General features: G+C 42.8%; 1 protein-coding gene across 3 annotated transcripts in view; it reads left to right on the top strand.

Moving 5' to 3' along the window:
• The first annotated feature begins 1987 nt into the window (after positions 1 to 1987).
• Positions 1988 to 24314, top strand: part of LOC115177864 (microtubule-associated serine/threonine-protein kinase 1-like) — a 44871-nt gene continuing 22544 nt past the window's right edge. For 2 of the 3 annotated variants that reach the window (XR_003872519.1, XM_029738857.1), the window contains exons 1-2: positions 1988 to 2842; positions 16893 to 16924. Coding sequence is in view for 2 of the 3 variants with exons in the window: in XM_029738857.1 (XP_029594717.1) it covers positions 2804 to 2842; positions 16893 to 16924 (71 nt within the window). In the remaining variant the exon portion in view is untranslated. The remainder of the gene's footprint in view (positions 2843 to 16892; positions 16925 to 24314) is intronic. The other variant, XM_029738858.1, reaches the window with a different exon arrangement.

Consider the following 24314-nt stretch of genomic DNA (forward strand, 5'->3'; position numbering starts at 1 on the left):
TGGCTCTCCGCCACAGGAATGGAAGACCCAGAGTTACCTCTGCTTCAGAGGATAAGTTCATTAGAGTTACCAGCCTCAGAAACTGCAGCGCAAATAAATGCTTCACAGAGTTCAAGTAACAGAAAAATCTCAACATCAACTGTTTAGAGGAGACTGTGTCAATCAGGCCTTCATGGTCGAATTGCTGCAAAGAAACCACTACTAAAGGACACCAATAATAAGAAGAGACGTGCTTGGGCCAAGAAACACAATTGGCCAAGAAACACATTAGACCAGTGGAAGTCCAAATTTGAGATTTTTGGTTCCATCCGCCGTGTCTTTGTGAGACGCGGTGTGGGTGAACGGATGATCTCCGCATGTGTATTTCCCACAGTAAAGCATGGAGGAGGAGGTGTTATGGTGTGGGGGTGCTTTGCTGGTGATACTGTCACTGATTTATTTAGAATTCAAGGTACACTTAACCAGCATGGCTACCACAGCATTCTGCAGCGATACGCCATCCCATCTTAGTAGGACTATCATTTGTTTTTCAACTGGACAATGACCCAACACACCTACAGGCTGTGTAAGGGCTATTTGACCAAGGAGATTGATGGAGTGCTGCATCAGATGACTAGTCCTCCACAATCCCCCGACCTCAACCAAATTGAGATGGTTTGGGATGAGTCGGGCCTCAGAGTGAAGGAAAAGCAGCCAACAAGTGCTCAGCATATGTGAGAACTCCTTCAAGACTGTTGGAAAAGCATTCCAGGTGAAGCTGGTTGAGAGAATGCCAAGAGTGTGCAAAGCTGTCATCAAGGCAAATGGTGGCTATTTGAAGAATATAAAATAGAAAAAATATTTTCATTTGTTTAACACTTTTTTGGTTACTACATGATTCCATATGTGTTATTTCATAGTTTTGATGTCTTCACCATTATTCTACAATGTAGAAAATAGTAAAAATAAAGAAATACCTTTGAATGAGTAGGTGTTCTAAAACGTTTGACCTGTAGTGTATGTATAGAGCTATGTCATCATGGAATGCTCTGCCACCAGAGGTTAATCAGGCAACAAGTTTAGCTTAAAAAATCTGATTAAAAAAACATTGTATCACAGAGCCTCTCCTCTTTCTAAAGATCTAATTAAACTGTACTGTATATGACTCGTTTATGTATCCAATTACCAAATCAGGGCTAAAAACAGGTCAAAGCTGCCCACTTGGAGATAGATATAGCCTTGTTAATATCTAACAATCTTCATAACCCTTTAACCCTTTAACCTTAACAAATGGTGGGAGTTTTGTTGTATAATGTTCCTCCTAAGGTGACAGACAGTGAATGTTCTGAAGGTAGACCTAAACTCTGTGAGACAGTAATATGTAATACTGCAGTGTCATGGGATGAAATGGAAGTCTTATCTATGGTTCATAATTCATATTTTATGCAACTGAAGGTTTGCTTTATTTTTCGTAGGACATTATGTTCAATTAACTTGACTGTTAACTATTTAACATTTCACATCATGATTTATATAGTTGTAGATGGATCTGACTTCTTTCTTTTATATTAAGGTTTAATACAACAACGCCTGTCCCTTAAAGTGATACATACATACATTACATATGGCTGGCTATACGACCTACATTTCTCTCCACTATGGAGAATGGCGAGGAGATTCAAGGGAGGGAGGGGAAATCTGGTCGCTGAGGGGTTAACAAACCAAAAGTGATTCCGTTGTGTTTAGAAGGAGGTGGGAGGTAGGGAATGGAATGGCGAGAGATATATCACGATATATATTACAAACCACCTCGTCTTCAGGGTAAACATCATTAAACAGTGGATATTAAAACTATAAGGGATGAGAGTGACACGTTCAGAAAATAATATGGCAGCACCTGCGCGCGGATGAGATGAGGAAACGGTATGTAGCTAATAGCCCTAATCTGTGGGATAACACAAGGATTATAAACGAAAAAGCGAGCAAAGCGCATTTGTTTATAGCAGTAAACTCTGGGGTAGTATTCAGCATGGATCAGAAATGAATGTATACGGTTGCGTGTTTTGCTCCTTATGGGAATCCATAGAACATCGAACAGATGTCAAACGAGTGTACCGGATGGGGTTTGCGTGTTGGGAGGATTCGAAGATGCGTACACGTGTCGCTTGATCTGCGCGCTGAGGTTCAATCTACATACATTTTACTGTAGCTATGATTGTAGCCTATATGGCATGTTTCTCCATTGCATATGCTAGTAGTTTACAGTAGTCTACATTAGGCTATTATAACAACAAATGCGCTATAAAGGGGGCTTTTGGACACCAGATTAATTAAACACAGTACAGAAATCCCGAAGTGCTGAAGTGAATGGACAGCCACAGTGCAAAGAAAAAATCACCATAGGAATAAACACACACAAAAAAACAGACATTCGATCAAATAATTGAAGAATTATAATCATATAGGCTACAATTAAAATTCGACTAGCCTACTTCAGGCTCCTCTCTATAGTCCAATGTATTAAGGACATTAGGACATGCTGGTACCTTCAGGAACTTGCTTCATTAGCACTTGCTAGAGTTGTAGCTTAGGGTACAGGACCAGATGTTAGTCGGGCGGAATGGGTTTTTGGTTTGTGAGTTGAGCAGACTAGAGGCTTTGTCGCACCAGTGAAGAGGAGAGAGACGGGAGTGTTCTTGGCCAGTGCCACGCGGGAACTCCATGCCCTGTCCGGTTACCTGGAGACACCAGGTGACCACACTGGGGCCACGAGACCAGGTGATACTACTCCAAAGCACGCGACTCGCATGTTCCCGCCAGTGCCATGGATGACTCTGGAATCATTCGACGTCGGAGGCTCCAGGTGAGAACTCTCTTGTTTCAAATATTTTCGGTCAAAATGTGGATCACGAAAAAAAATGACATTAAAGCAAGAGTCCTTAAAATAAACAAAAACAAAGCGACCCCCTGCTTTGTTTTGGTAAACAGTTTAGGGATGGGCCTGGAGAAATGTAACTACTATCAATTTCATAACGTTAGATCTATCGATGCAAAGACTGAACAGCCATGATGTCAACATTATAGTTTTAACCATGTTTTGAGGCTATACAGTGTTTGTAAACAATATAAATGTAAACAAACATTGGAGTTAAACAAGCTTATATTTTGGGTTCTGATGGGGTAGGCCCACAACAGTTGAACTAAACTCATGAAGCAAATTATATTCTTCAATAATCAATTGGCATTATTAATTTATCGTTCCAAAAGTGGATGTAGCAACTAAGCTTTAAACTAGTAAAATGATATAGTCAAAGGTACATCATATTTTACAATCAAATGAAAATAAACTATGTTCTAAATCGGCTAGCCTTAGCCCCTATGCCTCATGCAGGAGACTAATGGAATATCAAGTTACAGTTTGATGCATTAGCTCATGCTGCATGACAGAAGGCAGTAACTACTTTTTCCTAAGGGGATTATATTCACTTACTACAGGAAGCAAATCATGTCTAGTTAATCTCCCCCCTCCCCCTCCTAGGTCCTGGGCCCCCTCCCTGTGTGCTATTTTTTTTTGGGGGGGGGGGGGGGGGGGGGGGGGGCAGAACCCTGCTCTATGGGACCCTTCTGTCTCCTGTGACCATCAGAGATAATTCGGTTGACGTGGGCCATAGTACTATAAACCTGATTAAACACCATAAAATGTGACAATGTTCTAGAAGACATTTTCTTAGAAGTTTGAGCAGAGATGCTGAATTCTAGGAACAGCTTATGAATGTTCCTGTTATTCCATGAGGCCCTTATGGCCTTTTCTTGTAAAAAAAACAATCATCATAATAATCAGAATCTCTTTCGGGCAGCCATACACACAGAATGTATGCATTCAGACAAACAGTATATACACATACATATATATGTACGCGCGCACTCTCTCTCTCTCTCTCTCTCTCTCTCTCTCTCTCTCACAAACAGGACGTAGACAGACATGCATTTGCAAGTCAAACCAGCACATATGATCATTAGCTAAATTCTCAATGAAGTGTGTGTGCGCATGCGTGGATGTGTCTATTCGTGCATGCGTGTGTGTATACAGAAGTTGCAGACAGAAGTTGACAAACAGGAACAAAGCACGAATGTTGCTGAGTAAGTTCTGCATCAAACAAAAGGTCTCAAGTTGTTTTATTAAACCGAAGTCCCGCCTTAGTGATGTCACTGACTACGTCATTACCTTTTTACTCCTGAGACCAAAACCCTGCATCCATAGCTATACAAACATAGAGTTTCAGTGTTTATCTAAAAGCTAGGAAATAAATGTCCCTTCCCCAAAGTTGATTTATTGTGGAATGTCTGAGTAGTCTCTTATCTCCCACACTCCCCTGCAGAGTTCTGTCTCAGTCACACATTATGAGAGAGAGAGAGAGAGAGAGAGAGAGAGAGAGAGAGCAACTGTGGAACAATTCTAAAACTATATAATGAATATATATATTGTTAATCTGTAGTCTAGGACCCTATAAATGTAATATAACATAAGCATAATAAATTATTCTAATACATCAAACATAAGACTAATGGTAGGACTAATGATAGGACTAATGGTAAGACTAATGGTAGGACTAATGGGAGGACTAATGATAGGACTAATGTAGGCTAACAGCTTTTTGCCCAGAGGGAAGGCCAACCAAAACAGCCAAGGGGCCGTCACACACACACATACATACACACATAGAGGGCAGGGGCAGCTTCTGTTGGCTAGACCCTAGCCTCAGTAAAGTGGCTGGTAATTCCCCAGGCTGGCTCCACTTTCACTTGTCACTGCCAAAGGGTGTAGAGGGGGTGGGTGAAGCCAGAGAAGCAAGGGGTAGTCAGAGCCAAGGGACAAGGAGGGGGCAGAGGTCATGGACTCAAACCTAGACAGTGAGTGTAATGTGTGTGTGTGTGTGTGTGTGTGTGTGTGTGAGCGTGTGTGTGTGTGTGAGCGTGTGTGAGCGTGTGTGTGTGTGTGTGAGCGTGTATTCTCAACTCTAATCCTCTCCCTAGGCCACTTCCATAAGCCAGTATAACACAGGCATCTCTGTGTCTTTGCTTGCTTGTTTGTGTGTGTGGGTAAGTAATCACTAGGAGCAACGAAGACTCCTGTCAGGCTCCAGATTGACCCGTCCAACCACCCACGTTTGTGTGCGTGTGTGTGTATGTGTGTACAACATCACTGCATGGCCGGTGGTTCACAGTGACAACATGTAATTTGGCTGCCCTGAATGCCTCTCTCAGGTTTATCCACTAGTAGCTGTTCACAGGAAACACAGAAGGAGATCAGGCAGACACGTGGTGTGTGTCAGTATAGATAACTGGATGTATATTGTATAAGTCAGTCATGTCAGTGGCAATATGTTCATGTCAAGATAGATCACTGTATAGATGACCATCTACATGTATATTGTAGTAAGTTATGCTAATGATATCATGTCATTAAGCTTGGCACACCTGTATTTGGGGAGTTGCAGATCCTGCAGATCCTCTCAAGCTCTGTCAGGTTGGATGGGGAGCATTGCTGCACAGCTATTTTCAGGTCTCTCCAGAGATGTTCGATCGGGTTCAAGTCCGGGCTCTGGCTGGGCCACTCAAGGACATTCAGAGACTTGTACCGAAGCCACTCCTGCATTGTCTTGGCTGTGTGCTTAGGATCGCTGTCCTGTTGGAAGGTGAACCTTCGCCTCAGTCTGAGGTCCTGAGTGCTCTGCAGCAGGTTTTCATCAAGGATCTCTCAGTATTTTGCTCGGCTCATCTTTGCCTCGATCCTGACTAATCTCCCAATCCCTGCCACTGAAAAACATCCCCACAGCATGATGCTGCCACCACCATGCTTCACCGTAGGGATGGTGCCAGGTTTCCTCCAGACGTGACGCTTGGCATTCAGGCCAAAGAGTTTAATCTTGGTTTCATCAGACCAGATAATCTTGTTTCTCATGGTCTGAGAATCTTTAGGTGCCTTTTGGGAAACTCCAAACGGGCTGTCATGTACTGTTTTACTGAGGAGTGGCTTTTGTCTAGCCACTCTACCATAAAGGCCTGATTGGTGGAGTGCTGCAGAGATGGTTGTCCTTCTGGAAGGTTCTCCCATCTCCACAGAGGAACTCTGGAGCTCTGTCAGAGTGACCATCAGGTTCTTGGTCACCTCCCTGACCAAGGCCCTTCTACCCTGATTGCTCAGTTTGGCCGGGCGGCCAGCTCTAGGAAGAGTCTTGGTGGTTTCAAACTTCTTCCATTTAAGAATGAGGGAGGCCACTGTGTTCTTGGGAACCGTCAAGGCTGCAGAAATGTTTTGGTACCCTTCCCCAGATCTGTACCTTGACACAATCCTGTCTCGGAGCTCTACAGATAATTCCTTCGACCTCATGGCTGTTTTTTTGCTCTGACATGCACTGTCAGCTGTGGGACCTTATATAGACAGGTGTGTGCCTTTCCAATCAATTGAATTTAGCACAAGTGGACTCCAATCAAGTTGTAGAAACATCTGAAGAATGATCAATAGAAACAGGATGCACCTGAGCTCAATTTCGAGTCTCATATCAAAGGGTCTGAATACTTATGTTTTTGTTTTAATACATTTAAAAAAATGTCTAAAAACCTGTTTTCACTTTGTCATTATGGGGTATTTTGTGTAAATTGCTGAGGATTTTGGAAAAATGTTTTATCCATTTTAGATTAAGGCTGTAACGTATCAAAATGTGGAAAGTCAAGGGGTCTGAACACTTTCTGAAGGCACTGTAGATGACAGTTTAAATTTCACTATATTGTGTGTGTCTAGGGTTGCAAAGGGTCGGAAACTTTCCGGTGAATTTCCCGAAATTTTTCATTGGGACGTTAGTGTCCCACCTGGCCAACATCCAGTGAAATTGCAGAGCGCGAAATTCCAATTAAATTACTATAAATATTAAACTTTCATGAAATCACAAGTGCAATACATCAAAATATAGCTTAACTTGTTGTTAATCCAGCCAAGGTGTCAGATTTCAAAAAGGCTTTACGGCGAAAGCACACCATGCGATTATCTGAGGACAGCATCCAGCACACAAATGCATAACAAATCATTTTCAACCAGGGAGTTACGACACGAAAGTCAGAAATAGCGATATAATATATGCCTTACCTTTGAAGATCTTCTTCTGTTGGCACTCCAAAATGTCCCAGTTACATTACAAATGGTCCTTTTGTTTGATAAAGTCCTTTTTTTATATTCATAAAAACTCAGTTTAGCTGGTGCGCTTCAGTCAATAATCCACTCGGTTTCCCTCTTTCAAAATGCATACAAAATGAATCCCAAATGTTACCAATAAACTTATCCAAACAAGTCAATCAATGTTTATAATCAATCCTTAGGTACCCTAATACGCAAATAAACAATACAATTTAAGACGGAGAATCGTTATTGTCTTTACCGGAGATAAACAAAAAGAATGCGCTGTCTCGGCCATGCGCTTGGAAACTACAGCCAAAATGGGAGCCACTTAGAAAAACTACAACTTCTCCCTCATTTTTCCAAAAACCAGCCTGAAACTCTTTCTAAAGACTTTTGACATCTAGTGGAAGCCCTAGTAACTGCAATCGGGGACGATTTCACCCTATTATAAAGGTGCCAGGCATTGAAATCAGTGGTATGCTGATTTTTATTTTTATGGTTTGTCCTCGGGGTTTCGCCTGCCATTTCAGTTCTGTTATACTCACAGACATTATTCTAACGGTTATAGAAACTTTAGAGTGTTTTCTATCCAAATCTACCAATTATATGCATATCCTAGTTTCTGGGCCTGAGTAGCAGGCAGTTTACTTTGGGCACGCTTTTCATCCGGACGTCAAAATACCGCCCCCTATCCCAAAGAAGTTTTAAGCCCGCAAATTTGGAGATTTCTGCTTCAATTCATCAAAAAAGTTAGCTTATAACAGTGAACCTTTTTTGTGGGATACACATAAGGCAATTCTAGGTCTTGTGGCATATTTTGGCTAAACTATCAGCCATACCAATGGAATTGCAACCCTCTGCATGCACAGTGCATTCTTTCATCACATGTACAGCTTATTCTCAAGATCTTGCACACTAATGAGATGCTATTGAGCCCACACTACTACACTGTCTGAGCCAAGGACTACATGCTTTCTGGTAAGTTTTGATTACAATAATGGGTGGGATGAATATATTTTATATGACATACATGATTTTTTTGTTAACTAGTAAATAGTAGCCTACAGCAAAGTGTGTTTAAATAATTTCTAACTTGTTAACAATTTCTGCTAGTTAGTTTTTGCTACCATGTGGGTTTTAGCTTGCTTGAGCCTGCTAACTGAAGAGTGTTAATTCACCTGTTTCCATACATGTTTCATTTTAAAACATGTATTTTACAAAGGAATTCTTTAATCTAACTGCTTAACTATTTATCTGTACATGGATAATTTTTTTTTTTTTTACTCTTTTTTTTCTCAAATCTTTACAGGAAAATACCACGGGCACTATCTGATGTGTGGAGACATTTCACTGCAGCTAATATAGAAGGAAAAGCTGTTTACATTTGCAAATACTGTGCCAAATCATATGTGAACAATTATCTGGACATGTGCATAAAGTTCCCTCAGCTCTCACAACAAGCAACCTCTGACAAAAGTCCCTCTACTTCTATTCGAGGTGAAAATGATGAATCAGACATCTTATCGATAGCAACAGCTCATTGTCCTCCTGGAATCAGAAGTATTTTTGGCTCAATGGAGGAAAGTAGTCAGAGATATGCTGATGAATGTCTTGCTCGAGCTGTGTATGCAACTGGTTCACCTCTGATGCTCACAGGCAATGTGTATTGGAAGAGATTTCTGAATGTTCTTCGCCCAGCATACACCCCTCCAACCAGGAATGCTTTATCTACTCATTTGCTGGATGCTGAGTTCAAGTGAAGATCAAGCAAATCATAGAGAAAGCAGACTGTATTGCAATCATATCTGATGGGTGGTCGCATGTTCGTGGGCAAGGAATAATTAACTACATCATCTCCCCCCTCAACCAGTATTCTACAAGAGCAGAGACACAAGGGACAACAGACACACCAGTCTCTACATTGCAGATGAGCTGAAGGCAGTCATCAATGACCTTGGACCACATAAGGTATTTGCACTGGTGACAGACAATGCTCCCAACATGAAGGCTGCTTGGTCTAAAGTGGAGGAGTTCTACCTTCACATCACACCCATTGGCTGTGCTGTTCATGCATTGAATCTGCCCCTCAAGGACATCATGGCACTGAAAACAATGGATACACTACAAGAGAGCCAAGGAAATGGTTGGTATGTGAAGGGTCATCAAGTTATAGCAGCAATCTACCTCACCAAGCAAAGTGAGAGGAATAAGAGCACCACATTGAAGCTGCCCAGCAACACCTGTTGGGATGGTGTTGTCATCATGTTTGACAGTCTCTTGGAGAGGAAGGAGTCTCTCCAAGAAATGGCCATATCACAGTCTGACGATATGGACAGCCCCATCAAGAGGATCCTCCTGGATGATGTATTTTGTGAGAGAGTGGTAAGCAGCCTGAAATTCCTGAAACCTATAGCAGTAGCCATTGCACAGATTGAGGGAGACAATGCCATCTTGTCTGATGTTCAGACTTTGCTTGCAGATGTAAGAGAAGAAATCCGTACTGCCCTGCCACTTCACTATTGCTGCATGCAGAGGAAACTGCAGTTCTGAAATACATCAAAAAGTGTGAAGACTTCTGCCTGAAGCCCAAACACGCCGCAGCGTTCATGTTGGACCCCAAGTATGCTGGCAAGAGCATCCTGTCTGGTGCAGAGATCAACAAGGCCTATGGTGTCATCACTACCGTGTCTCGTCACCTTGGCCTGGATGAGGGCAAGGTTCTTGGCAGTCTGGCGAAGTACACTTCCAAGCAATGGCTTTGGGATGGAGATGCAATATGGCAGTCGTGCCAACATATCTCATCAGCCACCTGGTGGAAGGGACTTTGTGGATCTGAGGCTCTTTCCCCTGTTGCCTCCATCATCCTCCAAATCCCACCAACATCAGCCGCCTCAGAGCGCAACTGGTCCTTGTTTGGGAACACATACACCAATACATGGGTTGAAAAATTGGTGGCCATCCGGGCAAATTGGAGGCTTTTTGAGCCTGACAACGAGTCATCCTCAACAAGGTTGGAAAGTGACAGTGAAGATGAGGCCTCAGAGTCTGATGTTCAAGAGGTGGACATTAAGGAGGTCCAGGGAGAAGACATGGAACCCTGAGAGGAAGACAATCAAAGCTTTAGTTTCTAGACTATCATTTTACAGATGTATGTTGAAATTTTTTGGGGGAGATGTGATGGATCATTGGGGATCATTCAATATTCCCTTTCTTTTGTTGTTCAGTGAAATCATCCATGTGAAGAGTCAACTCATTTTACCTTATCATAAGTAGACATAATTGCAGATGATTAAATCCTTCCAATAGAAATAAAAAACTATTTAGTTACGAATTGAACTTTAATTAAAGGTTTATGTTTCTGTCTCCATATGATATGGTAAATATATCCAATGCAAAAAACATCTACATTTAAATGGTATTAATATTAATTTGCATATATTTCTGTTAATTCCCATATATTCCCGTTAATTTCACCTCTGAATATTCCCAAAAATGTGCAACCCGATGTGTGTCAATCAGTCAGTCAGTCATATTACGGTAATGACAATATGATCATGTCAATATAGGTTACAGTGTTTGCTTTAGGACTGATTGACTCAGTAGCAGCAGCAGCAGTCACTCTTCTCACTACATCAGTCTTCATTATGTTAAACTGTATGTACTGTAGTTACAATCTAGAGTGGGATGATAGGTGGTCCAAAACTCTGTTCTGGGCAAGCTGCCAACTTTCAATTTCCTTAACAGGAAGGGATAAGAATTGGATCATTTGAGAGGAGAGAGGACGCAGCCAGTATACTACTGTCAGTCACTGATAAAAAAAAAGTGGATAAACTTGTAAGACGTAGACTATCCAATACAAAAATTGATTGTTGAAGTTAAAAACCCTTAATTCATTTGTAATTTCACCGTCGGGAATGTTGAAAGGAAATAAAATGGCTACTGTGCCTGGCTCTTGTCACTGAATATTTTATCTGCTGTTTCGTCTTCTTATAGGATTCCTTTAGGTGTTAGTAGCCTAAGATTATCATCAGACAGCTAAAGTTGTTCTGCAGGGGAGAAGAAAGTGCCAGCATAGTGATATTCTATTATATCAGGTAATGCTCATTTATTGGTTCTTGACAGTGTCAGAGAGACTTGTGCTACATGAATTCACGCCCACATTCAGACTGCGACCCAAATGGCACCCTATTTGCTATATGGTACACTACGGGCCCTGGTCAAATGTGGTGCACAATGTAGGGAATAGGGTGCCACTTGAAATGCAGACATAGTCTAATCTTTTCCACTGAAGGTAATTAAATATACTTGTACAAGTGAGCTGTTAGAATATTAAGCTGAGGAACAGGGATGACATTCACAAAATCAAGGAACTGTAACTGGCTACATTTATTTGAGTGTTGGCATATTACTACTGAAAAAGGTTTGTTTTTTGTCAAACTCTCAAATGACAAATGGCACCCAATTCCTTATATAGCATACTTCTTTTGACCAGGGCCCATAGTGTAATCTTTTCTGCCAGAAAATAACTGTTAGTTTCAGAGCCCCAGCGTACCAACTACAGAGAAACGTTATGATTATGTCCACATTTATTTCAAAGTGTTGGCAGTTGGCATTTTACTGAAAAGAGGTTATTTCTTTTCAAACACACCTCTGTCTCTCTCTCTGTGGGTAATTATGAGCTAAAGAAATGTTGAGGAATTAAATGCTGTAGGAGTTGCGATACTTTTTGTGAGTGTCTTAGCTAAGAAGTGAATCTGTTTTGGATGGTGTGTTTCATCTTATGAAAGAACAGAGCGACTGAGGGGGGAACTCACAGAAAGGACTCGCACTTAACCACTAATGACAAATAATAGTATGGAGGTCCACATGCATAGTTGAGTGAGAGAGCCTGAGAGAGGTGTGGGGAGATGTTTGTGTATGTGTATGTGTGTACACTACAGTATGTGTGTATACTACAGTGTGTGTCTGTATGTGTGTACACTACAGTGTGTGTTTGTATGTGTGTACACTACAGTGTGTATGTCTGTATGTGTGTACACTACAGTGTGTGTCTGTATGTGTGTACACTACAGTGTGTATGTCTGTATGTGTGTACACTAAAATGTTTGTGCGTGTGTGTATTTGTGTACATTACAGTGTGTGCGTGTGTGTCTGTACGTGTGTACACTAAAGTGTGTGTGTGTGTTCATTGATTAACATGTGGAAAGGCTGAAATACAGAGACACAGAAGGTCTGGAAATCAGGAAATGGCTCCTCACAATTAGGCATTCCCATGATGACTCACTGAATTCATGCAAAGTTGCTCCAGTTTCAACAGTTTAACCCATTAAATATTCAGTTAATGTACTGTACTACCAATACATGTAGTTATGTTCTTCTATTTGCTAATACATTTAGTTCTACAGTAGTTGATGTTATTTTGCCCATGTTTATTAGACATGACTGAATATATTACTAGGGTCTAGTGGTCTGTGTTCTGTATTGTCCATTCTAACGTTTGTCCAGGGGGCTTGCATGACCTGTATGACAGCACACATAACGGTCGTCGTCAAAATGAGACCAAGGTGCAGCGGAGGATGTGTTCATCTTGAAAGATTTGAATGGACCGAATGAACACTTACAAAATAAAATAAACCAAAAACGACCAGCAACAGTTCTGTCAGGTTACAAAACTAAACAGCAAAACATCTACCCACAAAACCCAAAGGAAAAACAGGCTGCCTAAGTATGACTCCCAATCAGCGACAACGATGTACAGCTGTCCCTGATTGAGAGTCATACCAAGCCAAAACAAAGAAATACAAAAACATAGAAAAAAGGACATAGAATGCCCACCCAAATCACACCCTGACCAAACCTAAATAGAGACATAAAAAGGCTCTCTCAGGTCAGGACGTGACAACACACAATCCGGATAATGCCAATAAGTGCGTCCCAAATGTCACCCTTTCCCTATAAAGTGCACTACTTTTGACCAAAACCCTATGGGTCCTGGTCAAAAGTAGTGCACTAAAAAGGAATAGGGTGCAATTTGGGACGGAACCTAAATTCATGGGAGATTTCACAGATACACTATAAAAGTGAGAGGTTTAATAGATGATTGACTTCATATAGAGGGAGCCATCACTTGCCCTTCCTAATCCTATGTTTCGCTTCCTAGCCATTACTTAATATGTTCCCATGTTATCCTTCCTAGCCCTTACTTAATATGTTGTCATGTTATCCTTCCTAGCCATTACTTAATATGTTGTCATGTTATCCTTCCTAGCCATTACTTAATATGTTGTCATGTTATCCTTCCTAGCCATTACTTAATATGTTGTCATGTTATCCTTCCTAGCCATTACTTAATATGTTGTCATGTTACCCTTCCTAGCCATTACTTACTTAATATGTTCCCATGTTATCCTTCCTAGCCATTACTTAATATGATGTCATGTTATCCTTCCTAGCCATTACTTAATATGTTGCCATGTTATCCTTCCTAGCCATTACTTAATATGTTGTCATGTTATCCTTCCTAGCCATTACTTAATATGTTGTCATGTTATCCTTCCTATCCATTACTTAATATGTTCCCATGTTATCCTTCCTAGCCATTACTTAATATGTTGCCATGTTATCCTTCCTAGCATTACTTAATATGTTGTCATGTTATCCTTCCTAGCCATTACTTAATATGTTGTCATGTTATCCTTCCTAGCCATTACTTAATATGTTGTCATGTTATCCTTCCTATCCATTACTTAATATGTTGTCATGTTATCCTTCCTAGCCATTACTTAATATGTTCCCATGTTATCCTTCCTATCCATTACTTAATATGTTGCCATGTTATCCTTCCTAGCATTACTTAATATGTTGTCATGTTATCCTTCCTAGCCATTACTTAATATGTTGTCATGTTATCCTTCCTATCCATTACTTAATATGTTCCCATGTTATCCTTCCTAGCCATTACTTAATATGTTGTCATGTTATCCTTCCTAGCATTACTTAATATGTTGTCATGTTATCCTTCCTAGCCATTACTTAATTAATATGTTGTCATGTTATCCTTCCTAGCCATTACTTACTTAATATGTTCCCATGTTATCCTTCCTAGCCATTACTTAATATGATGTCATGTTATCCTTCCTAGCCATTACTTAATATGTTGCCATGTTATCCTTCCTAGCCATTACTTAATATGTTCCCATGTTATCCTTCCTAGCCATTACTTAATATGTTGTCATGTTATCCTTCCTAGCCATTACTTAATATGTTACCATGTTATCCTTCCTAGCCATTACTTAATATGTTACCATGTTATCCTTCCTAGCCATTACTTAATGTTGCCATGTTATCCTTCCTAGCCATTACTTAATATGTTACCATGTTATCCTTCCTAGCCATTACTTAATATGTTACCATGTTATCCTTCCTAGCCATTACTTAATATGTTACCATGTTATCCTTCCTAGCCATTACTTAATATGTTCCCATGTTATCCTTCCTAGCCATTACTTAATATGTTGTCATGTTATCCTTCCTAGCCATTACTTAATGTTGTCATGTTATCCTTCCTAGCCATTACTTAATATGTTCCCATGTTATCCTTCCTAGCCATTACTTAATGTTGCCATGTTATCCTTCCTAGCCATTACTTAATATGTTCCCATGTTATCCTTCCTAGCATTACTTAATATGTTACCATGTTATCCTTCCTAGCATTACTTAATATGTTGTCATGTTATCCTTCCTAGCCATTACTTAATATGTTGCCATGTTATCCTTCCTAGCCATTACTTAATATGTTGCCATGTTATCCTTCCAAGCCATTACTTAATGTTGCCATGTTGTCCTTCCTAGTCAAGTTAGATTATGTCAGTGTGTCCTTCCTTTGTTTGCTGCTGTCCTTCTTTTCCTTTTCATACAGCTTGGCTTTTCTTTCGTATTCTCTTCATCCATTCTTTTATACATTCTCTCCATTCAACAGACCTGAGAGATCTCAAGGTTGATACTGTAGTCAAGGTGGATTTCAAAGGCCTATGGTAACATACACACATGCACACACACATATACAAACACATGCATGCACTCACTCACACACAAATGTTCCCCCCATCCATTAGTCCTGCTCCAAGGCGCCACGCAGAGCTCCATTTTAGTCACATCAGTTTAGGTCACTTCCTGTCTGTGGCCTTGATGATGTAACATATCCCAGGGAGAACGAAGATGGTGAATGATGTCACCTTCCTTTGAGAGAAGTGGAGTGTTCTGATTCTCTAGCCCCACTCCCCAGTCCCCACCCTGTCTATGCCTTTGTTGACTGGCCCCTCATGGATTTACAAGCTTTAGAATAGGTATAAGAGATCATGCTTATAGCATCATACAGATGTAGGATCTTAATTTGATCAACCTGTTGCGGGTTTAAAAAGGCTTATGAAGTTTGGCATTTCCATTTAGAAATTTCAGGCTTGATTTTCCCTCATGAAAAATGTATCAACCCCTACAAAAATGTCCATTAATTATAATCCACATAATAATTCACATGTCATGTTGCTGCTGGAATATTTTCCTGCTGTAGCAAACTGGCTGAAATTAAGATCCTACATCTGTATATAGCTGACGCTGATGTTAGAGGGCAAGTCAACAAGGGCAAAGAGAGGAGACGTGGATTGGAGATTCAGAAGGGACAGAGAATGTTCCCTAGCTGGGGCTATGTCCTTATCACAGGAGGCTGCTGAGGGGAGGACGACACATAATAATGGCTGGAATGGAGTGAATGGAATTTTATCAACCACATGGAAACGATGTGTTTGTTATTATTCCATTTATTCTGTACTATGAGCCTGTCCTCCAAATTAAGGTGCAACCAGCCACCTGTAGTCTATATGCACTGTAGTTCGTATGTAGTCTCCACAACCACACTTCCTCCCTAATGCACACTAGTCTGGGGACGAGGTTAGACTATGGTTGCATTGCAAATGGCACCCTATTCCCTATATTTTGCACTACTTTCGATGAGGGCTCTGGTCATACACACACACACACACACGGTATTGGTTCTGCGTGGGAGGAGATAAACTCGCATGCTGTCCTTGTCCCTGATAGAAACTGACAAGAGCGTCAGGAGAACAGCAGTTTATCTATAGAATAACTTCATAAAATGTCCTTTTATTGCTTTATAATAGAAACAGTACTGTAATATGATCCTGGACTGGGGATCGTGTTAAGGGAGCACAACATGAAGACTATAGGAGAGTGTTTCTCTCTCAGATCAATCCCAATGGATCGTAATCACGTTAGCTTCCTGCTTCTCTGTCCCCAATGTTGTAAACAGGGCGACCATTTTGGATCTGACTGGCTCCACTCAGCCTGTGAGTGTGGTAATAATAATGTAATATGTCATCAGTGAAGGGTTGGGGAAGCTGGATTTAGAGCATGAAGTGTTTGACGTTACAGATATGGCAAGAGGTTGTTGGGGTTAGGCACCTTCTTTCAACAGTATATTGCCCCAATGGCCCCTAAACTAAAGGGTTAATTGTGTCTATATACTGTGCAATGTACAGTATGTATAACTATACACTAAGAAACAAAGGGTTCTGAAGGGTTCTACCTGGAACCAAAAAGGGTTCTCCTATGGGGACAGCTGAAGAACCCTTTTGGAACCCTTTTTTCTAAGAGTGTATAACACTAATCTGATATTTTATTTGTGTCCCCTATCCTCTTTCTCTGTCCCTCGCTTGTTCTCCAGAAGGATCTGCCTCTGCCCCGAAAAAGTAGCAGGTGAGTTTACGTTTTGGGTTCATTGAGTAGTGCCTTGGTGTGTATGTGTACGTGTGTTATGTTTGGGAGTAATATAGAAAAGCAGTACTCTGTAAATGGGAACATATTTTAGCCCCTGTGAACCTCTTTACCCGTGGATTATTTAAATTGTAAATCTAAACTGACACTCAGGTGACTCCAAGTTTGAGGTTTATTTGATTTGCCTCCACATGAATGTGCCTGTATGTACAGTCTTGTAACGTCAGTTCACTGGACAGAAATCGGTTTTGCCCCATGAAGCTTTATACCCCACACAACTTTTGTTCTTTTTTCTTCTTCTTGTAAACCCGACACACTGACAATCTCATGCACAGTTGAGCTCTGAAATAGCAGCACTATAGGAAGTCTCTTCACACTTCACATGTTTCTGGAGAGAGGGGTTAGAAGTTGTCAGCATGTGAGAAATGGGGGCTTTGAAAGGATGCAGACTCACTCTCGTACACATACACACACACTCGGGATCGTACACACTCGGGATCGTAGTGACGTGTAGCTTGAATTTCTGAGAGCTTGTGTGTGTTGCTGTCCATGGTGCTGAAGTGTTCCCTCACTCCGGGCTTTCCTCCTTTCTCTCAACCGCTCTCTCTCTCTATGGTGCTGAAGTGTTCCCTCACTCCGGGCTTTCCTCCTTTCTCTCAACCGCTCTCTCTCTCTATGGTGCTGAAGTGTTCCCTCACTCCGGGCTTTCCTCCTTTCTCTCAACCGCTCTCTCTCTCTCTATGGTCCTGATGTTTTCCCTCACTCCGGGCTTTCCTCCTTTCTCTCAACCGCTCTCTCTCTCTATGGTGCTGAAGTGTTCCCTCACTCCGGGCTTTCCTCCTTTCTCTCAACCGCTCTCTCTCTCTATGGTGCTGAAGCGTTCCCTCACTTACATCGTTCTTCTGACTCATCTCTCTCGCTCTCCCTGTCTGTGGCTTTCCCTTCCCTCAGTGTGTGTCTCTTTCACTAATTGAAGTGAGGAGGAAAATGCATGTATATCAGTAGTACACCTGCACACAGTTACTAAACAGTCATTAAGTACTGTATTCAAAACAGAACTGAATGAAGATTTGAGGGATGGGAAGTCCTCTATCTATTAGCTGAGTCAGTATGACTAAACTGTTTTATTTTGCACCATAGTACTATATCTAAACTAGGCTAAGGTAGGTTTTAAATAGGGCTGGGCGGTATACCGTATTTTACGATATACCGGTATTGATGCATGGACCGGTTTGGGTTTTTACTTCACCTTCTATAACGGTATTTGAATGTTTGGTTTGTTAAATGTGATATGCCGTGTTTAACGTCCATTTTTATAGTTTACTTCGCTACTTGAGTCATCTCTTCGCTATCTCTCTCTCAATGCCGTTTTCCACACAGACCTAGCCCCGCACTCAAGGAGTGTCACGCCCTGACCAGGTGAACTCTGCTATTTTGGTCAGGGTGTGGCATTTCTATGCTTTATTTTCTATGTTTTGGTTATAGCCTTTCTTTGTGTTTTATTTCTATGTTGGGCTCGGGGGTGATTTCCCAATCAGACAGCTGTCGCTTGTGAAGTCTGATTGGGAATCACATTTAAGTTCCTTTTCCCCCACGATGTTTGTGGGTTGTTGTCTCGTTATTTGAGCACGTAACGTATTGGCAGTTTTTCCTTGATTTTGTGTACATGTTTAATTCTAGTGTGTTAAATAAACATGTATTCGCTCCCAGCTGCGTTTTGGTCCGCTTCCTCGTCTCCCGACGACAATCGTTACAGAACAACCCACCGAACCAGGACCAAGCAGCGGGAGGAAAAGGAGCGCGAGAGATGGGCTCGCGAGGGAAAGGAGTTCTGGACCTGGGAGGAGATCATGTCGGGGAAAGGACCCTGGCGGACGGACTCCCAGGTCGAGGAGGAAAAGCCAGCCGGTAGACGGAGTCGCAGGCGGCGGTCGAGGAGGCCTGGAAAACAGCCCCAAGAAAATTTTTTGGGGGGGCTAATGGGGTGGTCCGGAAGGGCAGAGGAAGAGCCCAGACCACTGCTCTCGTGGGGGATGACGGCGGAGGAAGAGAAGGAGATGAGGCGTTTGATTGAGGACCTGCAGAGGGAAGATCTGGAGGAGGAGCCATGGTATGCTGAGTTGCGCGCTGTGTCGCCAGTGCGCCTGCACAGCCCGGTGCGTCCGGTGGACATGCCCAGCACATGCCGTGCTAGGATGGGCATCCAGCCAGGACGAGTGGCTAAACCGGCTCCACGCTTCAGGTCACCAGTGCGTGTTCACAGTCCTGTCTGGCCCGTTCCTGTTCCCCGCACCAAGCCCACGGTGCGTGTCCCCAGTCCTGTCCGACCCGTCCCTGCTTCCCGCACCAAGCCATGGTATGCAGAGTTGCGCGCTGTGTCGCCAGTGCGCCCGCACAGCCCAGTGCGTCCGGTGGACATGCCCAGCACATGCCGTGCTAGGATGGGCATCCAGCCAGGACGAGTGGCTAAACCGGCTCCACGCTTCAGGTCACCAGTACGTGTTCACAGTCCTGTCTGGCCCGTCCCTGCTCCCCGCACCAGGTTAGTGGTGCGTGTCCCCAGTCCTGTCCGGCCCGTCCCTGCTCCCCGCACCAGGTTAGTGGTGCGTGTCCCCAGTCCTGTCCGGCCCATCCCTGCTCCCCGCACCAGGTTAGTGGTGCGTGTCCCCAGTCCTGTCCGGCCCGTCCCTGCTCCCCGCACCAGGTTAGTGGTGCGTGTCCCCAGTCCTGTCCGGCCCGTCCCTGCTCGGTTAGTGGTGCGTGTCCCCAGTCCTGTCTGGCCCGTCCCTGCTCCCCGCACCAAGTCAGTGGTGCGTGTCCCCAGTCCGGTCCGGCCCGTCCCTGCTCCCCGCACCAAGTCAGTGGTGCGTGTCCCCAGTCCTGTCCGGCCCGTCCCTGCTCCCCGCACCAGGTTAGTGGTGCGTGTCCCCAGTCCTGTCCGGCCCGTCCCTGCTCCCCGCACCAGGTTAGTGGTGCGTGTCCCCAGTCCGGCCCGGCCCGTCCCTGCTCCCCGCACCAGGTTAGTGGTGCGTGTCCCCAGTCCTGTCCGGCCCGTCCCTGCTCCCCGCACCAGGTTAGTGGTGCGTGTCCCCAGTCCTGTCCGGCCCATCCCTGTTCCCCGCACCAAGCCCACGGTGCGTGTCCACAGTCCTGTCCGGCCCGTCCCTGTTCCCCGCACCAAGCCCACGGTGCGTGTCCACAGTCCTGTCCGGCCCGTCCCTGTTCCCCGCACCAAGCCCACGGTGCGTGTCCACAGTCCTGTCCGGCCCGTTCCTGTTCCCCGCACCAAGCCCACGGTGCGTGTCCACAGTCCGGCACGGCCCGTGTCTGGTCCACCGGTGCCCAATCATGTTCCGGTCGGCGGCTCCGCTCCGGAGCCTGAGCATGCCGCTCCACAGTGGTCCAGTCCGGGCCAGAGGGGTAGGGCTAGGGTGGAGGCAGGGGGAGAAACACGCCCGGGGCCAAAGCCTCCACCGAGGGTGAGGCGCCCACCCGGGTCCCCCCCCTAATAGACTTTAGTTTGGTGCGCCGGGAGTACGCACCGTTGGAGGGGGGGTACTGTCACGCCCTGACCAGGTGAACTCTGCTATTTTGGTCAGGGTGTGGCATTTCTATGCTTTATTTTCTATGTTTTGGTTATAGCCTTTCTTTGTGTTTTATTTCTATGTTGGGCTCGGGGGTGATTTCCCAATCAGACAGCTGTCGCTTGTGAAGTCTGATTGGGAATCACATTTAAGTTCCTTTTCCCCCACGATGTTTGTGGGTTGTTGTCTCGTTATTTGAGTACGTAACGTATTGGCAGTTTTTCCTTGATTTTGTGTACATGTTTAATTCTAGTGTGTTAAATAAACATGTATTCGCTCCCAGCTGCGTTTTGGTCCGCTTCCTCGTCTCCCGACGACAATCGTTACAAGGAGCGCATTTGTTTTTCCTTGACCAGGAGACACTTGAGTTCAGTCTGCATGGTCAATGCAGCACATGCAACAATGTTGATGACAACATTGCTGTTAACTTTGCTTCTTAATATAAATCCACTAGTGTTCTATAATTACACTATTAGTTTGTGTTGCTTACATCTGCAAACAGCTAGTTTGTCTTTTCTTAGCAAGTTGGGCCGCAAGGCACTACAGACGGTAGTGCGTGCGGCCCAGTACATCACTGGGGCCAAGCTTCCTGCCATCCAGGACTTCTATACCAGGCGGTGTCAGAGGAAGGCCCTAAAAATTGTCAAAGACTTCAGCCACCCAAGTCATAGACTGTTCTCTCTGCTACTGCACGGCAAGCGGTACCAGAGCACCAAGTCTAGGTCCAAGAGGCTTCTAAACAGCATCTATCCCCAAGCCATAAGACTCCTGAACATCTAGTCAAATGGCTACAATTTAAAGGCAATGCTACTAAATACTAATTGAGTGTATGTAAACGTCTGACCGACTGGGAATGTGATGAAAGAAATAAAAGCTGAAATAAATCATTCTCTCTACTATCATTCTGACATTTCACATTCTTAAAATAAAGTGGTGGTCCTAACTGACCTAAAACAGGGAATTTCTACTTGGATTAAATGTCAGGAATTGTGAAAAACTGAGTTTAAATGTATTTGGCTAAGGTCTATGTAAACTTTCGACTTCAACTGTATTCTATCTATAGAATTAGAATAATCATTCTATTTCCATGATTCCAACATATAACCCAAGTGTTTTGCTCTAAATCATAAGTAAAATCGCTATTGCAACATTTGGTTCAAAATCAGGTTTAGATTGTTAGCCCATATCGTGCAGCCCTACATGGCAGTGTGGAAATTATCTCAAATGAGTGCAGGAAATGCAGAAATGTATGAAAATGCAAAAAAATATTTTGGGTTGAAGTTGAATTTAACAGTATAAAACAATCAGAATGGAGAAGGACCCATTGACATCACTTAGAATGTATGTTTTGCCACCCTAAGGTCATGCACTACTTATAAAGAACATTTAGAAATGTAATAATTTAAAATCATAAATACTGTCAAATATTGTCATACCGTCAATTTAAAAAAAATACGGTGATATATTTTGGCAATTTTTGCCAGCACTAGTTTTAAATATCCTCACCTTTTATAGGAGTAGATAGTGAGTTCCCTCCTCTATACCTGTAGAGATGGATTTAGAGTAGTATTGCTGGTAAATGCTAAAATTTATTTTCTCTGGATTTGAATCTGTGGCTACTGGCTGTTATGCCACTGTGGCATTTAGGCCTAGCTAGCTGCTGTGCTGTGTGTATGTTAGCCACATAGATTTATCTCAATAAATCACATTTACTGTAAAATCCCATTGTAGCACAGAAGGTACCTGTTATTGTATGGGTGAAATTAATATGATATGAATACGGAATGAATATAAAGCATTTGCAGAGGCGTTTTTCAAAAAGCATTTCATTTGCATTTTGTTTGATTTTGCGTGCTCTGCAGTCTGCAGTCTTTCCTGTTCTGCCTCTGGGCACGTATGCTGTCTGGAGGTGTTAGGCATTTCAAAAAGCTGAGGTATTTGTTGTGTGTGACATCTTCCGGACTCGTTGACATGTCTGGTATTTATCTGTGTGTGTGTGACATTTTCTAGTAATCAATTTGGACAAGGGTTTGAGTGGCCAGTGAGTGAGTCACTATCAGTGTGGTATTTACGCTATGTTTAAATGACCCAAATCAAATTTTATTGGTCACATGCACGTTGTTGGCAGATGTTATTGCAGGTGTAGGGAAATGCTTGTGCTTCTAGCTCCGACAGTGCAGTAATATCTAACAAATTACACAACATATACCCTATACACACAAATCTAAGTAGGAATTAATTAAGACTATATACATATGGACGAGCGATGTCAGAGCGGAACAGACTAAGCTACAGTAGAATAGTATAGAAAACAGTATATACATATGAGATGAGTAATGCCAGATATGTAAACATTAAAGTGACTCGTGTTCCATTACTTAAAGTGGCCAGTGATTTCTAGTCTATACCTATAGGCAGCAGCCTCTAATGTGTTAGTGATGGTTGTTTAACAGTCTGATGGCCTTGAGATAGAAGCTGTTTTTCAGTCTCTCAGTCCCAGCTTTGATGCACCTGTACTGACCTTGCCATCTGGATAGGGCTGGGCGATATGGCCTAAAAGTACATTTCTTTTCAGAGGTTTGGACGATTCACGATATATATATCTCGATTTCTTGTTTTTCTCTAAACAAATGAAAAAAGGCCAAGACATAATTATTAACGTAATTTTCTTTATTAAAATAAAAAATAAACAAGGCCTCAAGGTCTATTTGTGCAAAACATATGAACATCACACACCCACACGTCTATTCTATTGTTTAGGAAATGTTTGACCACTAGCTGTTTGAATATGTAATTGATCAAATAATTTTGATTGAAAATGTATTCATTTAGTTAATTTGTTGTTATAATTAAAACAGCCTGTGGTTATTTGCTATTGGATTGGCAGAATGACAACTACAAGCACATTAGCCTACAGCTGGCCTGAACATAACTTTTTTGAATTCACTTTAATTATCCAATGTCACACTTACCGATGGCAAGTTGAAACCTGTGCCCAAAGCACAGCAGGCAGGTCCAGTTGTTCAAGCGCAATGCTTTTATCATGTTGCTCCTGCTGTCAGTTGTCATGCACACCTGTCGATCTTCTCTATTCTTCCACGATGCCAGAGAGCCTTTGAGACCCTGAGCTATTACTTCACCTGTATGATAATCAGGGAAGTAAGACATCTGGAGGCAGACATTTTGCAATTTCCAGTCTTCATTTATGTAGTGGACTGTCAAACTTAGGTATGGCTCTGTTGTTCTGCTCGACCATAGATTGGCTGTGGTGGAAAAATAAGAAACACTAGCCAGCTTCTCTGCGGCTCTTTCGCGGGTAGCAGTGTATAATCGTGGCAGGGCTTCTTCCGTGAAATACTTGCGGCTTGGCAGCTGATATTTGTGGTCAACTGTACCTAGCAGCTTTTTAAAGCCTAGCTTTTCTACTGTAAAGATTGCATCCGTTATCTCCTTTCACCTCAAACATTTCTTGTCATAAGGGATTATGTTTGAAAAGGATGCGGCAGACGTTTTGGGAAACGGGCGACTGGAATCAGCATTGCGTAGTCTCACGCATTCCTCCCATTCCACCGCATGTTTCAGTTGCAGGTAATGGAAGGGGTTGGTATTACTGCTGCACATTTTGCACAGGACATTCATTTGCTGAACATCAGACCTCTTAAATCCGTAGCACTTCCATATTACTAAAAAAACATTGCTGCCCTTTTTGGGGACGATTTCATCCTCACGAGAGGCTGAGCTGGCTTCCTCACTTTCCATTTTGGTGGAACTCTTACTGTCGCTACACT

The sequence above is a fragment of the Salmo trutta genome, chromosome 38 (assembly GCF_901001165.1).
Source record: "Salmo trutta chromosome 38, fSalTru1.1, whole genome shotgun sequence".
Taxonomy (NCBI): domain Eukaryota; kingdom Metazoa; phylum Chordata; class Actinopteri; order Salmoniformes; family Salmonidae; genus Salmo; species Salmo trutta.